The sequence below is a fragment of the Pseudorca crassidens genome, chromosome 9, assembly GCF_039906515.1.
Source record: "Pseudorca crassidens isolate mPseCra1 chromosome 9, mPseCra1.hap1, whole genome shotgun sequence".
Lineage (NCBI taxonomy): Eukaryota > Metazoa > Chordata > Mammalia > Artiodactyla > Delphinidae > Pseudorca > Pseudorca crassidens.
The window spans coordinates 41,739,031-41,759,847 of NC_090304.1; the positions used below are offsets into that span (position 1 = coordinate 41,739,031).

Consider the following 20,817-nt stretch of genomic DNA (forward strand, 5'->3'; position numbering starts at 1 on the left):
ACATACCTGGGCCCTTAGAGATATATTGATCATTTTGTTTATTCTGTCAGAGGTATAGGAAGAAAATATGGGTAAATGATTTACTTGCCCTTGCTAAAATGTAAACGTAGGTAAATATGACAACATATTGATTCTGAAATTTCATACAGCAGCTGTGTGTGGGCTTGGACTGTGGACTTCATGATAGCTCTGATTTCAAGTTCCTTGTCCTTGACTCAGCCTCGTCTAGAAGTCAATGGTTTTTTGCCTTTTTTAAAAAATTTGTTTTTGCTTTTCCCCCTTTTACCTCTCCTGGCTTGCCTCAGTTTCTCCCTTTCCTGTCCCCCTTGTTAGGTACTTAATTTCTACTGGCCACCATTAATTCGAGAAAGGAGCCCATTACACTTATAACAATAGATTACTTAAGTGTATTAATCCCCACTCCTCTTATCTGTCAGTACCTCGACCACAATGTGCCCTGCAGCCTCCCAGGAAAAAGAAGCCCCTCCCCCCAACAATAGAGTAAGGGTCTTCTCTGGCCTCACCTGTTTGTGCCTTGTCTGCAACTGATTCACTTTGTTACAAAGCAGAAACTAACACTCCATTGTAAAGCAATTATACTCCAATAAAGATGTAAAAAAAAAAAAAAAAAAAAAAGATTTGTAAGCGCCATGATGGCTTCTCAGTTTTGACCACTTAGTTTTGTTCATGTTTTGTCCTTAGCACAGAGAACAAAGGTATGCACTCAGTATACAGTTGCTGAATGAATGAATCAAGGCATCAGTGAATCAAGATGTGGTATTAATATGTTGATTCTTTCTACATAATAGATATTTTTGAAAAACAAAACAAGTTTTGCTTCTGTAAACTTAGGTTATTCATTAACTCAACACATCCCTAAGTGACTATTGCAGATGTTGTACTCTATTCTTATTAAACTTAGTTTGTTTAATAAAGCTGCCCTCATCATTCCCATTTTGCTCTTCTCTATTTAGAAATAGGTAGTATTAGATAAACCCATGTTATTGTGGATTTTCACAGATATTCATTTGTGCCTTAGAACTGAGTCCCACTGGAGGTTCCAAAATGTAAATCTGAATTTCTTGCATCAGGTTCACCTTTGTTGTTTAAAACAAAACATTTCTGGTAGCACTCAGACCTACTAAACCAGAATATCCAGGCTTAGGATTTGGTATCTTTGTAAAATTCTCTGGGTTGGGGAACCTCTGGGAAATCCTTGTTTGTGTAGCTTTTAATCTTTTGTTGATTTCTGGCTTCACAGTGTTTTGGCTTTGGTACATGTGGTGTTCTTTTTGTCATATTTTTTTCCTTTGGTGGTAGTGATGCTATCTTCGTTAAAAGTGCTACACCAGTAAGCTCATAAGCAGCTTTATGTGTGGTTAGAGATTTCTTGACCAGAAATGTGTGTATGAACTTTGCTGACCTCGATTCCTGGAAGACTGATGTAAGACCGTGCTTTAAAAATAAATAAATGAAGCACATAGACAGTCTTAGCCGTGGGATTGTTTTGTCATCTAGACCATTAATTCATTAATTTTTCTCAATTGTATAAAGATAGGTCATTTGCTGTTTCCCTCTGGCCGAATTGCATTATGTAGGTGGGATAGGGCAAGGTAGCTTTCTAAAGAATAATTGAGCAGAAATACAAGGAACAAAATTCTTAAGGATATATATTTCCCTCCCCCAATCAAATTATATTAGTAAAGTAAATAATTGATTAAGACTGACATGTCACAAAAATTTATTTTTACTTTTCTTCTTTTATATCTCTTTCACTTCAAGATGTAATTTTACTTCAAGGAATTTTATGTCAACTTTTCTTAAAAAGAATTGTCCTTTCTAAATTGGTGGCTCTGTAAAGATTTACTTTCCTACTTGGCTTCCTTACTTATTGTTAATTGCTTGCTTGATTTGATTGATTGATATTTCAAACCATAGGCCTTATGGTACCTGTGCTGTTTTGAAGAGAGGCAGGGTAGATTTTAAAGTTACATAAACTTGGGTATACTAATACTATGTAGAACCTGCCTGCCACTCTTTCAGAATACAACAGAGTATAAACTGTTATGAAGTAATTGTTAGATGTATATGCATTAATGTAATGGCCTAATGATATTGCATTGAAGGTGCTGAATTTTGAGAATATAAAATTAAATTAGGAGAAGAAGCTACCTGAAAGGATTAGAGGGAACAATACCTTGAGCTAAAACAGGGCCCAGGAATATTCTAATCAGCCAGAGTGTCAAACCTGATAATCCCTGGGGTATTGAATAGTGCATTGAGAAGGGTTTTGTTCTAGTAGTGGGGCAAAATCAGCCTTAGATGTAATGCTGTTCTGGTACTGTACAATAGAAAGGATCAAACTTTCCGAATAATTGCATCCCAGAAGAAAGCTCAGGAATATTTATAGGAATACAAATTATCCGGAACTCAACAGATAAAAATCTAGTAGCCACGCATCCACTCAAAACTTACCCAGCATGTAAAGCAGCAGGAAAATATGACCCATAATAAGGAGAAAAGACAGTGAATAGAAACAGATCCAGAGATGACACAGATGATAGAGTTGGTGAGCAGAGAAATTAAAATGGTTATTATTACCATATACCATATGTTCAAGAAGCTAGAGAAAAGACTGAATATTGACTATGTTAAGTAGAGACATGGAAGATGTAAAAAGATCAAAATCAAACTTCTGGAAATTAAAACTACAATGTCTGAGATGAAAAATACACTGGATGGGATTAACAGCAGAAGTAACGGCTGAAAAATTTCTAAATTTGATGAAAACTTACAAAGCTCAACAAACCCTGAGCACAAGAAATATGAAGTAAACTACAAGGCACATTATAATGAAATTGCTTAAAAGCAGTGATAACGAGAAAAAACTGAAAAGTAACCAGAGGGGGAGAAACATTGCATACAGAGGATCAAAGATAAGGATGACAGCAATCACACTGTTTCTCACAGGAGACGATGCAAAGAAGATAGTGGCACAGCATCTTCCAGGTACTGAGAGAAAAAACTCATCTGAAAATTTACTTCAAAAACAAAGGTGAGGGCCTCCCTGGTGGCGCAGTGGTTGAGAGTCCGCCTGCCGATTCAGGGGACACGGGTTCGTGCCCCGGTCTGGAAAGATCCCACATGCCGTGGAGCGGCTGGGCCCGTGAGCCATGGCCACTGAGCTTGTGCGTCCGGAGCCTGTGCTCCGCAACGGGAGAGGCCACAACAGTGAGAGGCCTGCGTACCACAAAAAAAACAAAAACAAAGGTGAAGTAAAGACTTCTCCCAGATAAACAAAAAGTGAAAGAATTTATTACCAGCAGACCTACATTAAAAGAAATGCAAAAAAGAAGGAAAACCATACCGAATGGAAATCTGGATCTATACAAAGAAATGAAGAACACCTTTACCCATTTATGTGGGTAAATATAAATTACTTTTATTGTTATTTAAATCTCCTGAAAACATAATTGGATGTTTAAAGCAAAAATAATAACAGTGTATTCTAAAGTAATAGGTAACAGTAATAAAAAGAGAAGGAGGGAGAAACATACTGTTGTTATAAGGTTCTTAAACTATACATGGATTGACATAATATCATTTGAATTAGACAGTGATGAGTGAAACATGTGTATTATAAACTCTAAAGCAATTATAAAAATAACATAATAGGTACATAGTTTATTAGCCAACAAAGAAGATCAAATGGAATCATAAAAACAATACAGTTAACCAAAAAGAAGGCAACTTTTGATAAGTAGAACAAAGAATAAATGGGATGGTTAGGAAACAAATTTCAAGATGACCCAACTATAGCAATAATCACATTAAACTTAAATAGTGTGAACACCTCAATTAAAAGGCAGACATTGTCAGATTGGATAAAAAGCAAGACCCTACAAGAAATCTACTTTCAACGTAAAGATACAAATAGGTGAAAAGTACAAAGGATGGGATAAGGTATACCATGCTAATACTAATGAAAGAAAAGTTGAAGTGGCAATATAAATATCAGACTAAGTAGATTTCAGAGCAAATATTATTACTAGGAATAAAGAGGATCATTTCACAATGATAAAGAGATTAATTCATCAAGAGAACTTAACAATCCTAAACATTCATGTAATGAATAACAGCTTCAAAATTCTTAAAGCAAAAATGGGAAGAACAGTTATAGTCAGAAGTTTCAGCACCTCTGTCAATAATTGAGCAAGTAGAAAGAAAATCAGTAAGGATATAGATGGTTTGAAGAACACTGTTGGGCAACTTATCCTAACTGACGTTTAGTAAAAACTCCACTGAACAACAGCAGAATATACATCTTTTGAAATGAGAATGGGTCATAGAACAAGTCTCAATACAGTTAAGGGAATTCTAGTCAGATGGTGTATGTTCTTTGACCACAGTGGAATTAAATTGGAAATAACAAAGATATCTAGGAGATCTCCAAATATGAGGAAATTAAGATACTTTTAATTTACCCTCAGTACAAAGAAAACACAGGACATTACAAAGTATTATGAGCTGAATGATAACTAAAACAGCATATCAAAATTTGTGGGGTGCTATTAAAGAAGTACCTATAGAGAAATTTATAGCATTAAATATTTGTATTAGGAAAGAAAAAAGGTTTCAATTCAGTGACTAGCTTCTACCTTAAGAACTGTAAGGAAAAGAGCAAATTAAAACCATAGTAATCAGAAGTAAAATAATAAAGATAAGAATGGAAACCAATGAAATTGAAAATAGGAAAAACATAGAGAAGTAAAGAAAAACCAAAAAGGGAGAGATAACCATCATTTCAAATCTTAGTAGATATTTAAAAGATAATAAGGAAATACTATAAACAACTTTATGCCAATAAATTTAGCAGGTTAGATGAAATAGACCTATTCCTTGAAAGGCACAAACTCAAGAAAAAAAATAGATAAGCTGAGAAGTACTATATGTATAAGATAAGTCCAATTTATTGTAAAAACCTTTCCTCAAAACTCCAGGCCCAGATGGATTCACTAAATTTTACTAAACTGATTTTGCTGAAACTGTTCCAGAAAATTGAAGAGAGAATTCTTTCCAACTCATTATATGAAGCCAGTATTACTCTGATACCAAATCAGACAAAGATATAAGAAAACTACAGTTCAATATTTCTCATAAACATAGATGTAAAAATTTTTTTTGATGTAAAATTTTTTAATTAAAATTTTAGTAAATAGAATTCAATATATGAAAAGAACAATGCATTATCACTCAAGTGGAGTTAATTCCAGGAATGCCATGTTGATTTAACAGGCGAAAGTGAATCAGTATAATTTATCATATTAACAGACTTTAAAAAGGAAAAATCATATGATCTCAACAGATGCAGAAGAAAAAAATTTGACAAAATCCAGCATCGGTTCCTGATAAAAATTCTTTATAAATGGAATAGTGAGGAACTTTATTAACCTGATAAAGGGCATCTGTAATAAAACCCTACAACCAACAGCTTACTTAATGGTGAAAGACCAAATGCTTTCTCCCTAAGATCAGAAACAAGTCAGGAGTACCGCCTCACCACTGCTGTCTTGGAGCTTCCAGGCAGTGAGGTAAGGCCAGAAAATGAATGAAAAAACATCCACATCAGAAAGGAAGCAACAAAACTGTCTTTATTAGCAAATGACATGATTGCTTATATAGAAAAGCCTATGGAATTTACAAAAACAAAACAAAACAAACCTAGATAAGTGAGTTTAGCATAGTTCCAGGTTCTAAGATAAAGATACAAAAGTTATGATTCTGTTTTGCAGAGAAAAATGTATATCATTGAAAAAAGATGAGAAGAATGTGGTTCTGTATGGATGATAAGTTCCTAAATTTTCTTTTTTTTCCTTTTTGCCCATCTGTAATTTTCTAACCTTGTATAAGTGTTTACTTTTGTGGTAATGACAGCAGTGAGAGTCACTTTTTCAGAAATATGAATTTTCAGGCCCACTGTATAAATATAAATGTAATATAGTTTAATAGTTGTAGGTAATTATCACTATTCCAACCCTCTACATTTAAAATATTTATAGGGCATCTACTATATAGGGCTAATATTCAATTAGCCTTTTCTTACTCTGGCCTACCATTTATATGTCATCAGCAATGCCACCCTTCCCTGCCTACCTTCCTTCATTTCTTCATGTAAGGAAGGCATTGTGAGGGCTTGTGGTTCTATTCATTATTTTTTTCCCACATATTTATTGAGAGTCTTCCAAGTACCAGGTACTGGGGAATGCAGACGTGAAGAAGACCCCATGGCTTCTTGAGGCCTGCCTGGCTCTCCAGCCTCATCTCTTGCCATTTTCTCTCTTAGCTTATTGTATTCCAGCCACTCTAGGCTTCTTTCAGTTTCTGGAACTTGGAGTGCCCTCATGCCTGCTGTTTCGATTGTCAGGGATACTTCTTCACCCTGACCCAACTCCATACACTTTACCTAAATATCACTTCCTCAGGGAAGCTTTCCCTGACCTGCTCAGCAGGGTTATACACTCCCATAGCACCTTGTACTTCCCAGAATTTATCACTGTTGTATTTAATACTTTTTGAGTAATCACTAGACTGACATCTTGCTTCTGTCATGTTCTGAGTTTTTCTGCGGAGGTGGGCTTCAGCACTACGAGTTAAGCTATTAAGTGTTTTGGTTCGTCTTAAGGCAAACCAGCTTGGTCTCTGGCTGGATTAACAGTGCAGTGTGTGGCCAAGCAGTAGATGGAGCAGATCTAATCGTTAATACTGTACCTCAAACACACCTCTTGAAATTTCAGGTAACGCAGGAAGAAGGACAGCAGTTAGCACGACAACTTAAGGTAACATACATGGAGGCGTCAGCAAAGATTAGGATGAATGTAGATCAAGCTTTCCATGAACTTGTCCGGGTTATAAGGTAAGCAAAACACATCCCAGAAGTTTGTTTTAGTTTATTGAATTTGATGGGTAGTCACATTATGCTTTTTAAAAAAATTAAGAAAAAAAATTGCCATTAAATGTTTTTCGTAAGAAAGAGGAAATTGTATGTAGGAGTGATTCTTTTCTGGGAATCATTTTTGACATGGTATGTTAAAAATTTTAATTACGTACATAATTCTGGTTACTTCCTACATAAAAAGCCTAATTTTATTATATTGAAGTAGAGTACACATAGAGATTTTGAAAAGAATTGGTGCACCTTCCAAAGGTGGCAGTGGTGTGAAGATAGTGACGACAGCAGCTAACACTTGAGTGGTAGGTAGCCTCTGCCAGATCCTGTGCTGACTGCTTCCCGTGCATTACTACATTTAATCCCCACCACAGCCCAATAACGCCCCTACTCTCTGATGAGAAAACAGATACAGAGAGGTGAGATAATTTGAACATATTAAATGGCAGAGCTGGGACTTAAATCCAGGTCTCTGATTCCAGAGCCTGTGCTCTTAGCTTTGCTTCCTACCCACTCCTCCCAGGCCACGAGGAAGCCAGGCAGTAGGGATTCAGCAGTCCCACAGCATATGAAGTATGATATCCAGACTTCATAGAGGTTTTCTGTTCGCTGGCCTAGGAGGCCTCTGTGGTTCAGAAAGTATTACTGGGTTCCAAGAAGCTGGAGGCGGTGAGTGAGGTTGGCTGGAGTTGGTGTGTGTGAGAAAGAGTGAGTTGCTTTAGCAGGTGGGGTTTTGTGAGATTATTTTGGGTCTTGGTGGCTTGGCCTCTGTTTCATCCTCTGTTCTTAGTTCTGCTGGTTTCCCTGTTAGTTAGTTTGACAGGTATATGGAGTTAGTTCCTGTTAGTTGTACGTCTAAGGTGAATTGACATTTTGAGCTATGGGCTTCTACTTGTACTTTTTCTTAGCCCGTTACTAGGGCATTCTCTTTGTGGGTTGGAAAAGAAGATTGCTTTTTTTTTTTTAGTAGTTTGTTAAAAATGCAAATTCGGTTATTTTTTAATGAATACAGAGTTTCAGTTTTGCAAGATGAAAAGATTTGGGAGGTGGATAGTAGTGCACAACATTGTAAATATACGTAAAGCACTGAACTGTACACTTAAAAATGGTTAAGATGGTAAATTTTATGTGTATTTTACCTGCCCCCCACCCCCACCCCGAAACCAATGCCTTTTTTTTTTTTTGGCCATGTTGGGTCTTCATTGCTGCATGCAGGCTTTCTCTAGTTGCGGCGAGCGGGGGCTACTCTTCCTTGTGGTGGGCATGCTTCTCATTGCGGTGGCTTATCTTGTTGCAGAGCACGGGCTCTAGGCACACGGGCTTTAGTAGTTGTGGCATGTGGGCCCTAGAGTGCGTGGACTTCAGAAGTTGTGGCACGTGGGCTCGGTAGTTGCGGCATGTGGGCTCTAGAGCACAGGTTCAGTAGTTGTGGCGCACAGGCTTAGTTGCTACGTGGCATGTGGAATCTTCCCAGACCAGGGATTGAACCCGTGTCCCCTGCATTGGCGGGCGGATTCTTAACCATTGTGCCACCAGGAAGTCCCACCAGTGCTTTTTAAAAATAATTTTTATTGCTTTTTTGAAATATTTAATCCTTGGTTTTGATCCTCAGAATTGATCCACATCCATCAGTCAGTCAGGAGTGAGGAAGGGGGTACATGAGACTTTTTTGTGCCAGAGGCTGTTAGACATTTGAACATAACAAAATCTTCTTTAATCCTCGTAGCAACTGTGAAAGGTAGGGTTTTATTATCCCTCCTAAAAAAACACCCCTCAGAGAGGTCAACTAACTTGTTTAATACAGATTTGTAGTTACGAAGTGGCAAAACCAGGATAGGAATGGCATACCTCATAAGGGCAGGTACTTTAGTGATGGATGTTCATTCCTAAGGATACCTTAGAGTCATGGAATTTCAAACTGGGAAGGGAATTTAGAGGTTGTTGAATTCAGCATCTCACCTAATTGAATACTCACCCATAAATGAAACTCAGACAGCTTTGCTTATGCTCATGTTGAAGCATTTGTACCTCCCTGCCCCCAAAGATTTGCTTTGACTCCCTAGCTGAAATTTAACATTGAAAAGCATATGCACATAAACCAGACTCATCCAACAATAACCTGCATTTATAATAATGTATTACCAAAAAGTCAATTATCTATAGGTTTTTCTATCTTACAGGAAATTTCAAGAGCAGGAATGTCCTCCTTCACCAGAACCAACACGGAAAGAAAAAGACAAGAAAGGCTGCCACTGTGTCATTTTCTAAGAATCCCTTGAATTTTAGCTACCAACTGCCAGGAAAAGCCCTCATCTTCTCCTTCTCTCCTTACAGTTTACATCATGTTGGTACCTTTCTAGCCTTAGATAAATGATCACCGTGGTAGCCTTAGACCAAGAAGCTGGCTAATCCTTTCCATGAAGCTGATCCAATGGTCAGTCAAGACAGATTTAAAGGAAACACTAAGGCTGCTTCAAAGATTATCTGGTTCCTTTAAAATGGATATCTATATACACAGACACATTCTTTTTTTAAGGGCTTACTTTTAATAGGGATGGATCAGTTTTGGAACCTAAGCTGTTTGCCAAGCTGAAGTCATAGGTTGTGAAATAACTTTTAACTTCTGGAATCATATTGCCTACTGTTACTCTAAATAGAAACATAGGGAGTTTTAAAAAAATGTGAATTTTTGCCTATCTCTAAAAATTTTGATGTCAACTTTAGTTAACCTTAAATACACTGAATTGAATCCACAAAAGTGAGACATCTCAGACCTTTACTGATGCTATAGCCTTTTGTTTTCCAGTGGCCAAAATACCAAAATGCCTACTGTATTTATAGGTTAAAAACTGCGTGTAAAGCCTTTACTATTATTCCTAAAGATAATATTCTGTGTGGCCAAATAATTGGACTCATTCTGGACTTAGGCATTTTAGTGTTCTTGGTTTTTTAATTTAACTCTTTTCACAGCCATGTTGAGAGTAAAAATAAATAATTTCTGTCTGTCTTCCTTTTCAAGTATTTCTGGATAAGGGATTCAAAAAAACTAAAACTGTTTTTGTTTGTAATATAAAATATGGAATTGATCTTTCCAGGGTCAGAGATGATTAATGTTTTGCTATATACTTTTATACATTATTTTCTTATCAAACTAGTTAACAAGTATTTTTATATGTTTGTAAGCAAATATGCTTTCACAGCATACCTTGTGTATATGTAAAGATAAGTATTTAATTCTCACTTCACTTTTAGCTGACAAAGGAAAAAAAGTGAAAACTACAGAAACTGTGGTAGAACCTTACATGCTGTTCTGGTCCTGGTTGTACCCACCTTTGGCCAGTCACATAGCTACTCAAGAAACCTTCCCAATAGAGTACAACAGGATGAGAATCTGAAATCACTTCCGATATCCCCTACTAGATATTGACTGCTATATCAAGTAGTAAATGGTAAAACTTTTAATTGACAATTAGTATAACTGTGGGTGACTTCTGATTTTGTTTTTAATTCTGTGGATTGTGTTTAAACAATTCAAAAGTATGTTCCTGATTTTGAGATACTAAGTGGTATTGCACAGTTGTCACTTTATTGAATGTGTACAACAGTTCCATGAAGATTATAAAGCATACCCTTGTATAGCTTCAGGTGCTAGAATTAAAATCGATCTGTTATCACAAGATGATGCTTGATGACTTGTTATTTTGGTGGTTTATTGAAGGAATGAGTGTTGGAGGAAACTTATTTTCATAGCTCTATGCCTTTTCCTGAGGATTTGAATCTAAGATCAATACTGGATATTTAGTAGGTGAACTTGAAGTGAAATGGCTTGGTGTTTTTAGTGATTTCCTGAATATTTTCTTAAGTCATTGTTTCTTTAACTTTTTCTATGAAGTGCTCCTGACAGAGATTTCTCACTGTAGAGGGGAGAGGAGGGTGAATACATACACATATACTCTCTCTGAGTATGATGCCTAAAACAGCTGAAGCAAAGCACACAAATTTATTTGAATGTTAATTAAAATTACTGCCCAGGAAGATACCACATTTATCCCCTGGCTTTTGGTGCTATAGCACTATCTTGTATCCTTGTTAGTACTTTCAGTTGGGGAAGTTTTTTTTATTTATCGTTGGTAACTTCAGATAATAAGAGATAGTCTATACAACATTCATATTTAGTGGGAAACCTTTTATTTTGTTCTGAGTAGATGATTTATAACAAAGCAGCCTAAAAGTTAAATTTTGTTATCTCAGTTTACTTTTTTTCTCTCTATGCTTTACTTTGGATAATTTTTATTCCTACATCTTCAAGTTCCCTAACGTTTTCTTCTGCAGTTATTCAATCTGCTGTTAATCCCATCCAATGAATTTTTCATTTCAGACCTGACGTTTTTTCCTCCTGTAGAAGTCCTGGTTTTTAAAAAATATGTCTTCTGTTTCTTTCCTCATTATGTTCATGTATTTCTCTTATCCAGCCCCTCTCAATTGAGTTCCCAGAGAATTGGGTCTAATGCCTTATCTGTTGTATGTAGTGAATTAACTTCTGTGCATCTGGAATGGTTCTAGCTGTGTACCATCCTTGGGAGAATTGAGAAAATAATCCCTCAAATAACTTTTTGTACTGCTTAATTCTCTCGTAGAACCCTGGTTGAGAAAGGCTGCTTTGAATATTTGAACATGGTTACAATAGCTGTTTAACATCCTTGTCTGCTGATCATGTCTGTAAGTTTTGGATCTATTTCTATTGACTGATTTTTCTCTAGTTATGGTCTCATTTTCCTGCTCGTTCACATGTCTAGTAAGTTTTTATTGATATTAGATGCTGGACATTGTGTATTTTATGTTGTTGGGTGCCTAGATTTTGTTGCCTTCATCTAAAGATTCTTGGGCTTTGTTCTGGTAGTCAGTTAATTTATTTGTAGTTGTTTGATCCTTTCAAGGCTTGTTTTTTAAGCTTCATGCAGACTCAAGTAGCTTTTTTCCCAGGATAGTTTAGCTCCACTACTAAGGTGTGGCCTTTTTGGGGTCTCTGCTGAATGCCCTGTGTAATCACTGAGGACTCCAGTTTGGCTCATGGGAACTCAGACAATTCCCAGCCTCATATGAGCTCTGGGGAAACCATTCTATTCGCAGCTCCTGTGTCATTCTTTCCCTAGCCTCCTGGAGTTTCACCCTATACATGCATATGTTAATATTTAGCAAAGCCTCGTTGACCCTCTGCATATTTTTGGAGCTCTTTCTCTGTTTGGCTCTCTCTCCTCCAGAACTTTGTCCTGCAGCTTTCAGCTGCTGCAAACTCCCTGATCTCCAGTGTCTGTCTTTTTAGCTCAGGGAAACATTTGTGACCTGCTTGGAATCCCCTATCCCCTCTGCAATCTGGAATGTGTCTCTAGGCAGAGAGCCAGGACAGTCTTAAGGTTTAGTTTATTTGTTTTTCTTCCATCAGGGATTGTGGTCCTGTGCTGCCTGGTGTATAATGTTTGAAAACAGTTGTTTCACATATTTACTCTAGTTTTCTGATTGTCTAAGGTAGGAGGATAAAATGTGGTTCATGCTACTCCACAACCGGAAGCTGAGGTCGTTCGCATTTGATTTCCATCATATAATCAGAGGTACCTTGTAGCCATCAATCTATGACTTGAAATCTTTTCTCACAGAGAATGGCCAGTCTTGTGACACGAATAGTCCTTGTCTGTGTGGCCATTGTGTTTTCCTCTCTAGCTTGGGGGCCGGCAAACTTTTTCTCTAAAGGGCCGGTTCGTAAATAGCACCTTGGGCTTTGCAGGCCATGTGGTTTTTGTCCCAGCCCCTTAGCTCTACCATTGTAGTGCCAAAGCAGCCATGAACAATGTATAAATGAAAGAATGTGGCTGTGTTCCAATGAAACCTTATTTGTGGACACTGAAGTTGGTATTTCATATAATTTTCTTTCTTCTTCCTTTTTTTTTAAAATTATTTATTTGGCCGCACCAGGTCTTAGTTGCGGCATGCAGGATCTTCCTTGCAGCACGTAGGATCTTTCAGTTGGGGCCCACGGGCCCACACGATTGCACACGCGATCTTTTAGTCGCGGCCTGCAGGATCTAGCTCCCTGACCAAGGTTTGAACCTGGGCCCCCAGCATTAGGAGCACGGAGTCTTAGCCACTGGACCACCAGGGAAGTCGCCATGTCATTTTCGTGTGTCATGAAATATTAATCTTTTGAATTCTTTTCAAAACTTCATTTAAAATTGTAAAGATAATTCTGTACAAAAACAGATGGCAGACTGGGTATGATCTGTGGGCCGTGGTTTGCCAATCCTGCTCTTTAGCACATTTAGCATTTGAAATTACACTCCCAACTTCAGACTCTCTTATGAATGTGGAAATTCTTTCAAGCAGGATTTCCTGAATTAACAGTCATGAATTTCTGTCCTAGGAATTTTCTCCCTATATTGTTTGTTTAGTGCTTTACAGTGTTTCAGAGTTGAACATTATGCCCTGTTGACACACCTCTTACCCTGATGATTCTCTAAATTTGGGACTTCAGAGTTTTGTTTTATATATATATACTTTATCCTTTGACTATTAAAATTCAGTGTAACAGGGCTTCCTTGGTGGCGCACTGGTTCAGAGTCCGCCTGCCAATGCAGGGGACACGGGTTCGTGCCCCGGTCCAGGAAGATCCCACATGCCGCGGAGCGGCTGGGCCCGTGAGCCATGGCCGCTGAGCCTGCGCGTCCGGAGCCTGGGCTCCGCAACGGGAGAGGTCACGACAGTGAGAGGCCCACGTACCGCAAAAAAAAAAAAAAAAAATTCAGTGTAACAAAGTTGTATATACTTAAGGTCTAACTTGTTTCTCCTCTAACTGTTCGTCACCACTTGGTTTAATTTCTTTCTTTCCCATTCCTATACATAGTGATGCCATTGAACAGGTAACTGGCAGGTAAATGGGAGATGATGATAAAGTGATCACTTTTCAATATCATTCAAACACTTAAAGGTACTTAACCAGTGACTGCTTATAAAGTTTCAAAGTACTTTTTAGAAAAAAGGCATTTTAATTTTTTTTTAATTTTATTGGAGTATAGTTGATTTACAATGTTGTGTTAGTTTCAGATGTACAGCAAAGTGATTCAGTTACACATACATTTATTCTTTTTTAGATTCTTTTCTCATATAGGTTATCACAGAATACTGAGTAGAGTTCCCTGTGCTATACAGTAGGTCCTTGTTGGTTATCCATCTTACATATATCTTACATAGTGTGTATATGTTCATCCCGAGCTCCTGATTTGTATCTCCCCACCAAGTTTCCCCTTTGGTAGTCATAAGTTTATTCTTGATACCTGTAAGTCTGTTTCTGTTTTATAAGTAAGTTCATTTGTATCATTTTTAAAAAATGAGATTCCACATATGAGTGATATCATATGATATTTGTCTTTCTCTGTCTGAATTACTTCTCTTAGCATGATAATCTCTAGGTCTATCCATGTTGCTGCAAACGGCATGATTTCATTCTTTTTTATGCCTGAATAATATTCCATTGTACATATGTACCACATCTTCTTTATCCATTACTCTGTCAATGGACATATAGGTTGCTTCCATGTCTTGGCTTGTAAAATAGTGCTGCAGTGAACATTGGGGTGCATGTATCTTTTCGGATTATGGTTTTCTCTGCGTATATGCCCAGGAGTGGGATTGCTGGATCATATGGTAGTTCTGTTTTTAGTTTTTTAAGGAACCTCCATAGTGTTCTCCATAGTGGTTGTACCAATTTACATTCCCACCAGCAGTATAGGAGGGTTCCGTTTTCTCCACATCCTCTCCAGCATTTATTGTTTGTAGACTTTTTGATGATGGCCATTCTGACTGGTGTGAGGTGATACCTCATTGTAGTGTTGATTTGCATTTCTCTAATAATTAGTGATGTTGAGCATCTTTTCATGTGCTTTTGGCCATCTGTATGTCTTCTTTGGAGAAATGTCTACTTAGATCTTCTGCCCATTTCTTGATGGGGTTGTTTGTGTATTTTTTGACTTGGAGCAGGATGAGCTGTCTGTATATTTTGGAGATTAATCCCTTGTCGGTTGCTTCATTTGCAGATATTTTCAACTCATTCTGTGGGTTGTCTTTTCATTTTGTTTATGGTTTCCTTTGCTTTTAAGTCTAATTAGGTCCCATTTGTTTATTTTTGTTTTTATTTTCATTACTCTAGGAGGTGGGTCAAAAAAGATGTTGCTGCGATTTATGTCAGAGTGTTCTGCATATGTTTTCCTCCAAGAGTTTTATATTTTTATAGTGTCTGACCTTACATTTAGGTCTTTGATCCATTTTGAGTTTATTTTTGTGTTTGGTGTCAGGGAGTGTTCTAATTTCATTCTTTCACATGTAGCTGTCCAGTTTTCCCAGCACCACTTATTGAAGAGACTGTCTTTTCTCCATTGTATATTCTTGTCTCCTTTGTCGTAGATTAATTGACCATACATGTGTGGATTTATTCCTGGGCTTTCTATCCTGTTCCATTGATCTAATATATTTCTGTTTTTGTGCCACTACCATACTATTCTGATGACTGTAGATTTGTAGTATAGTCTGAAGTCAGGGAGCCTAATTCCTCCAGCTCCGTTTTTCTTTCTCAAGATTGTTTTAGCTATTTGGAGTTTTTTGTGTCTCCATATAAATTTAAAAATTTCTTCATTCTAGTTCTGTGGAAAATACCATTGTAATTTGATAGGGATTGCATTGAATCTGTAGATCGCCTTGGGTAGTATAGTAATTTTGACAATATTGATTCTACCAATCCAAGAACATGGTGTATCTTTCCATATGTTTGTGTCATCTTCGATTTCTTTCACCAGCGTTTTACAGTTTTCAGAGTGCAGGTCTTTTGTCTCCTTAGGTAGGTTTATTCCTGGGTATTTTATTCTTTTTGATGCAGTGGTAGATGGGATTGTTTCCTTAATTTGTCCTTCTTATCTTTTGTTGTTAGTGTATAGGAAGATGCAACAGATTTCTGTGTATTAATTTTGTATCCTGAAACTTTACTGAAATCGATGAGCTCTAGTAGTTTTCTGGTAGCATCTTTAGATTTTCTATGGGTAGTATCATGTCATCTGCAAACAGTGACTGCTTTACTTGTTCTCCAATTTGGATTCTTTTTATTTCTTCTCTGATTGCCATGGCTAGAACTTCCAAAACTGTGTTGAATAGAAGTGGTGACAATGGACATCCTTGCCTTGTTCCTGATCTTAGAGGGAATGCTTTCAGCTTTTCATCGTTGAGAATGGTGTTAGCTTTGGGTTTGTCATATACGGTCTTTATTATGTTAAGGTAGGTTCCCTCTGTGCCCACTTTCTGGAGAGTTTTTTCATAAATGAGTGTTGAATTTTGTCAAAAGCTTTTCCTGCATCTATTGAGATGACCATATGGTTTTTATTCTTCAGTTTGTTAATGTGGTGTATCACACTGATTGATTTGCGGATATGGAAGAATCCTTGCATCCCTGGGATAAATCCCACTTGATCTTAGTGTATGATCCTTTTAATGTATTGTTGGATTTGGTTTGCTAATATTTTGGTCAGTATTTTTATGTCTGTGTTCATCAGTGATATTGGCCTGTACTTTTCTTTTTTTGTGGTATCTTTTGTTGTGGTATCAGGGTAATGGTGGCCTCATAGAATGAGTTCAGAAGTGGTCCTTCCTCTGCAGTTTTTGAAAGAGTTTCAGAAGGATAAGTGTTAACCCTTCTCTAAATGTTTGATAGAATTCACCTGTGAAGCCATCTGGTCCTGGACTTTTGTTTGTTGGGAGTTTTTATTTTTAATTAATTAATTAATTATTTTTTGGCTGTGTTGGGTTTTCACTGCTGTGCGCGGGCTTTCTCTAGTTGCGGCGAGTGGGGACTACTCTTCATTGTGGTGTGTGGCCTTCTCATTGTGGTGGCTTCTGTTGTTGTGGAGCATGGGCTCTAGGCACGTGGGCTCAGTAGTTGCAGCTTGTGGGCTCTAGAGTGCAGGCTCAGCTGTTCTGCAGCATGTGAGATCTTCCCGGACCAGGGCTCAAACCTGTGTCCCCTGCATTGGCAGGCAGATTCTTAACCACTGAGCCACCAGGGAAGTCCCTCTTGGGAGTTTTTTAATCACGGTTTCAGTTTCAATATTATGATTGGTCTGTTCATATATTCTTCCTGGTTCAGTCTTGGGAGATTGTTCCTTTCTAAGAAATTGTCCATTTCTTCTAACTTGTCCATTTTATTGGCATAGAGTTGTTTGCAGTAGTCTCTTATGATGTTTTGTGTTTCTGTGGTGTCAGTTGTAACTTTTCCTTTTTCATTTCTAACTTTATTGATTTGAGTCCTCTCCCTTTTTTTCTTGATGAGTCTGGCTGAAGGTTTATCTATTTTGTTTATCTTCTCAAAGAACCAGCTTTTAGTTTCATTGATCTTTGCTATTGTTCTCTTCATCTTTATTTCATTTGTTTCTGCTCTGATCTTTATGATTTCTTTCCTTTCAAAACTTTGGGTTTTGCTTGTTCCTTTCTCTAGTTACTTTAGGTATAGGGTTAGGTTGTTTATTTGAAGTTTCTCTTGTTTCCTGAGGTAAGATTGTATTTCTATAAACTTCCTTCTTAGAACTGCTTTTCCTGTGTCCCATAGGTTTTGGATCGTTGTGATTTTTCTCTGGTATTTTGTGATATCTTCTTTGATTTCTTCAGTGATCCACTGACTGTTTAGTAACATATTGTGTAGCCTCCATGTGTTTGTGTTTCTTACAGCTTTTTTCCTGTAGTTGACTTCTGATCTCATAGCATTGTGGTCAGAAAAGATACTTGATGTGATTTCAATTTTCTTAAATTTATTGAGGCTTGATTTGTGGCCCACGATGTAATCTGACTTGGAGAATGTTCCATGTGCTCTTGAGAAGAAAGTGGATTCTGCTGTTTTTGGATGGAATGTTCTATAAATATAAATTAAGTCCATTCAGTCTAATGTATCTTTTAAGGCCTGTGTTTCCTTATTGATTTTCTGTCTGGATGATCTGTCCATTGATGAAAGTGGGGTGTTAAAGTCACCCACTATTATTGTGTTACTGTTGATTTCTCCTTTTATGGCTGTCAGCATTTGCCTTATATATTGAGGTGCTCCTGTGTTGGGTGCATATGTATTTACAATTGTCATATCTTATTCTTGGCTTGATCCCAGGATCTTTATGTATTGTTCTTTTTTGTCTGTTGCAACATTCTTTAAAGTCTATTTTGTCTGATAATGAGTATTGCCACTCCAGCTCTCTTTTGATTTACATTTGCATAGACACCTTTTTCCCATCCCCTCACTTTCAGTCTGTATGTGTCCCTTGATCTGAAGTGGGTCTCTTGTAGACAGCATATATATGGGTTTGGTTTTGTATCCATTCAGCCAGTCTGTGTGTTTTGGTTGGAGCATTTAATCCATTTACATTAAAGATAATTATCGATATGAAGGTTCTTTTTGCCATTTTGTTAATTGTTTTGGATTTGTTTTGGAAGTCTTTTTCTTCTCCTCTGTTTTTGTGATTTGGTGTCTGTCTTCAGTGATGTGTTTAGATTGCTTTTTCTTTTTTGTGTGTGTATTTAACATAGATTTGTGGTTTGTGGTTCCCTTGAGGTTTTGATATAGCAGTCTATACATAAACAAGACTGTTTCAAGTTGCTGATCTCTTCATTTCAAACGCATTTCCAATATCCTGCATTGGTACTCTCCTCACGATTGCTGGTTTTGAAACTATATTTGTGTGTGGATGATTTCCTACCTTTACTTTATATTTGCCTTTACCAGTGAGCTTTCTCATTCATAATATTCTTGACTCTAGTTTTGGCTTTTTATTTTCCGCCTAGAGAAGTTCCTTTAGTATTTGTTGTAATGCTGGTTTGGTGGTGCTGAATGCTCTTAGCTTTTGCTTGTCTGCAAAACTTTTGATTCTCCATCGAATCTGAATCAGAGTCTTGCTGGATAGAGGATTGTTGGTTGTAGTTTCTTCCCTTTCATCACTTTAATCGTTCACTCCCTTCTGGCTTGTAGAGTTTCTGCTGAAAAATCAGCTGATAACCTTATGGGGGTTCCCTTGTATGTTATTTGTTGCTTTTCCCTTGTTGATTTTAATACTTTTTTCTTTGTCTTTAATTTTTGTCAATTTGATTAATATGTGTCTTGGCATGTTCCTCCTTGGGTTTATCTTGTGTGGAACTCTTTGCACTTCCTGGACTTGAGTGAGTGATTCCTTTCTTATGTTAGGGAAGTTTTCGACTCTAATCTCTTCAAATATTTTCTCAGGCCCCCCCCCCTCTTTTCTGGGACCCCTATAATGCGAATGTTGGTGTGTTTAATGCTGTCCTAAAGGTCTCTGAGACTGTCCTCATTTCTTTTCATTCTTTTTTCCTTATTCTTTTCTGTGGAAATGATTTACACCATTCTGTCTTTCAGCTCACTTATTTTCTGCCTCAGTTACTCTGCTATTGACTCCTTCTAGTGTATTTTTGATTCCAGTTATTGTATTGTTCATCTCTGTTAGTTCTTTAAATCTTCTAGCTCTTTGATAAACACTGCTTGTAATTTCTCAGCCTGTGCCTCCATTCTTTTTCCAAGATCTTGGATCATCTTTACTATCATTACTGTAAATTATTTTTCAGGTAGGTTGCCTGTCTCCACCTCATTTAGTTGTTCTTGTGAGTTTTTATCTTGTTCCTTCGTCTGGAATATATTTCTCTGTCGTCTCATTTTGTCTGAGTTTCTTTGTTTGTGGTCTCCTTTCCGCTGGCTGGAGGATCATAGTTCCTCTTGCTTCTGGTGTCTGCCCTTTGGTGGGTGAGGTTGGTCTAGGGGCTTGTGCAGGCTTCCTGGTGGGAGGGACTGCTGCCTGTGGGCAGAGCTGTGTTAAGGGATGTGTTTATAGGTAGCTGTGAGCTCAGTGTGGCATTAGGCACCCTGTCTGCTGATGGGTGGGGCTGTGTTCCTATCCTGTTGGTTGTTTGGCCTGAGATCTTGCAGCACTGGAACCTGAGTAGGGCCAGGTCTTGACGCCAAAATGGCAACCTTCAGGAGCGCTCACACCTATCAGTATTCTCCGGGGCTTCTGCCACTGGTGTCCTTGCCCCCCGCAGTGAGCCACAGTGGATCCCTGCCTCCCCAGGATACCCTCCAAGACTCGTAAGTAGGTCCAGCGTCGGCTTCTATGGAGTTACTGCTTTGTGCTGGGTCCCAGTGTACGTGAAACCTTGTGTGTGCCCTCCAAGAGTGGAGTCTGTGTTTCCCCCAGTCCTGTGGGCCTCCTGCACTCAAGTCCTGCCTGGGCTTCAAAGCTAAATGCCTTGGGAATTCCTCCTCCTGATGCCAGACCCTTAGGCTGGGGAGCCTGATGTGGGGCTCAGGACTCTCACTCTTGTGGGAGAATCTCTGTGATATGATTATTTTCCAGTTTGTGGGTCGCCCATCCAGCAGGCATGGGATTTGATTATGTCATGAAAGTGCCCCTCCTGCTGTGGCTTCTAAAAGCATTTTAATTTGAACAGATTTCTTTGTGTAAGGCTTTATTGGGTGTTCTGGGGAATGGATAGATTTCCTTCCTACAAATTACTCAGTGTCTAGTGGAGGAAGATGCAGAGTGACAAAAACAAATGCCGAGAGGGTAGAGTTAAGGCAGAGTTTGAGGAGTGTGCAGAAAGTTCTCAGGTCCAGCAGAAGTGATACTTTATATTCCTCCTAGAAAATCTGAGGGAGCTTTGCTTCTTAATTAGAAGTGATGTTTTCGCTGGAGCTTGACAGATTGGTAGGCTTTGAGGTGGGAAGAGAGGAGAAGAGTGAGGTGTGGAATGGCTGGGGAAAAGCCTGGGCAGAAGCACAGAGCTGGCAGCATGCA

The 20,817-nt window shown here is 38.0% G+C and overlaps 1 protein-coding gene across 3 annotated transcripts in view; it reads left to right on the forward strand.

Annotated features, from left to right (window-relative positions):
* RRAS2 (RAS related 2) overlaps positions 1 to 20,817 on the forward strand; it is an 84,542-nt gene that overhangs the window by 60,405 nt on the left and 3,320 nt on the right. Inside the window, exons 5-6 of one of the 3 annotated variants that reach the window (XM_067749817.1) lie at positions 6,795 to 6,913; positions 9,110 to 10,623. In XM_067749817.1, coding sequence (XP_067605918.1) covers positions 6,795 to 6,913; positions 9,110 to 9,320 — 330 coding nt within the window. In that variant the 3' untranslated portion in view covers positions 9,321 to 10,623. Of the gene's footprint in view, positions 1 to 6,794; positions 6,914 to 9,109; positions 10,624 to 20,817 lie in introns of those variants that run through there. The other 2 variants (XM_067749818.1, XM_067749819.1) reach the window with 2 other exon arrangements.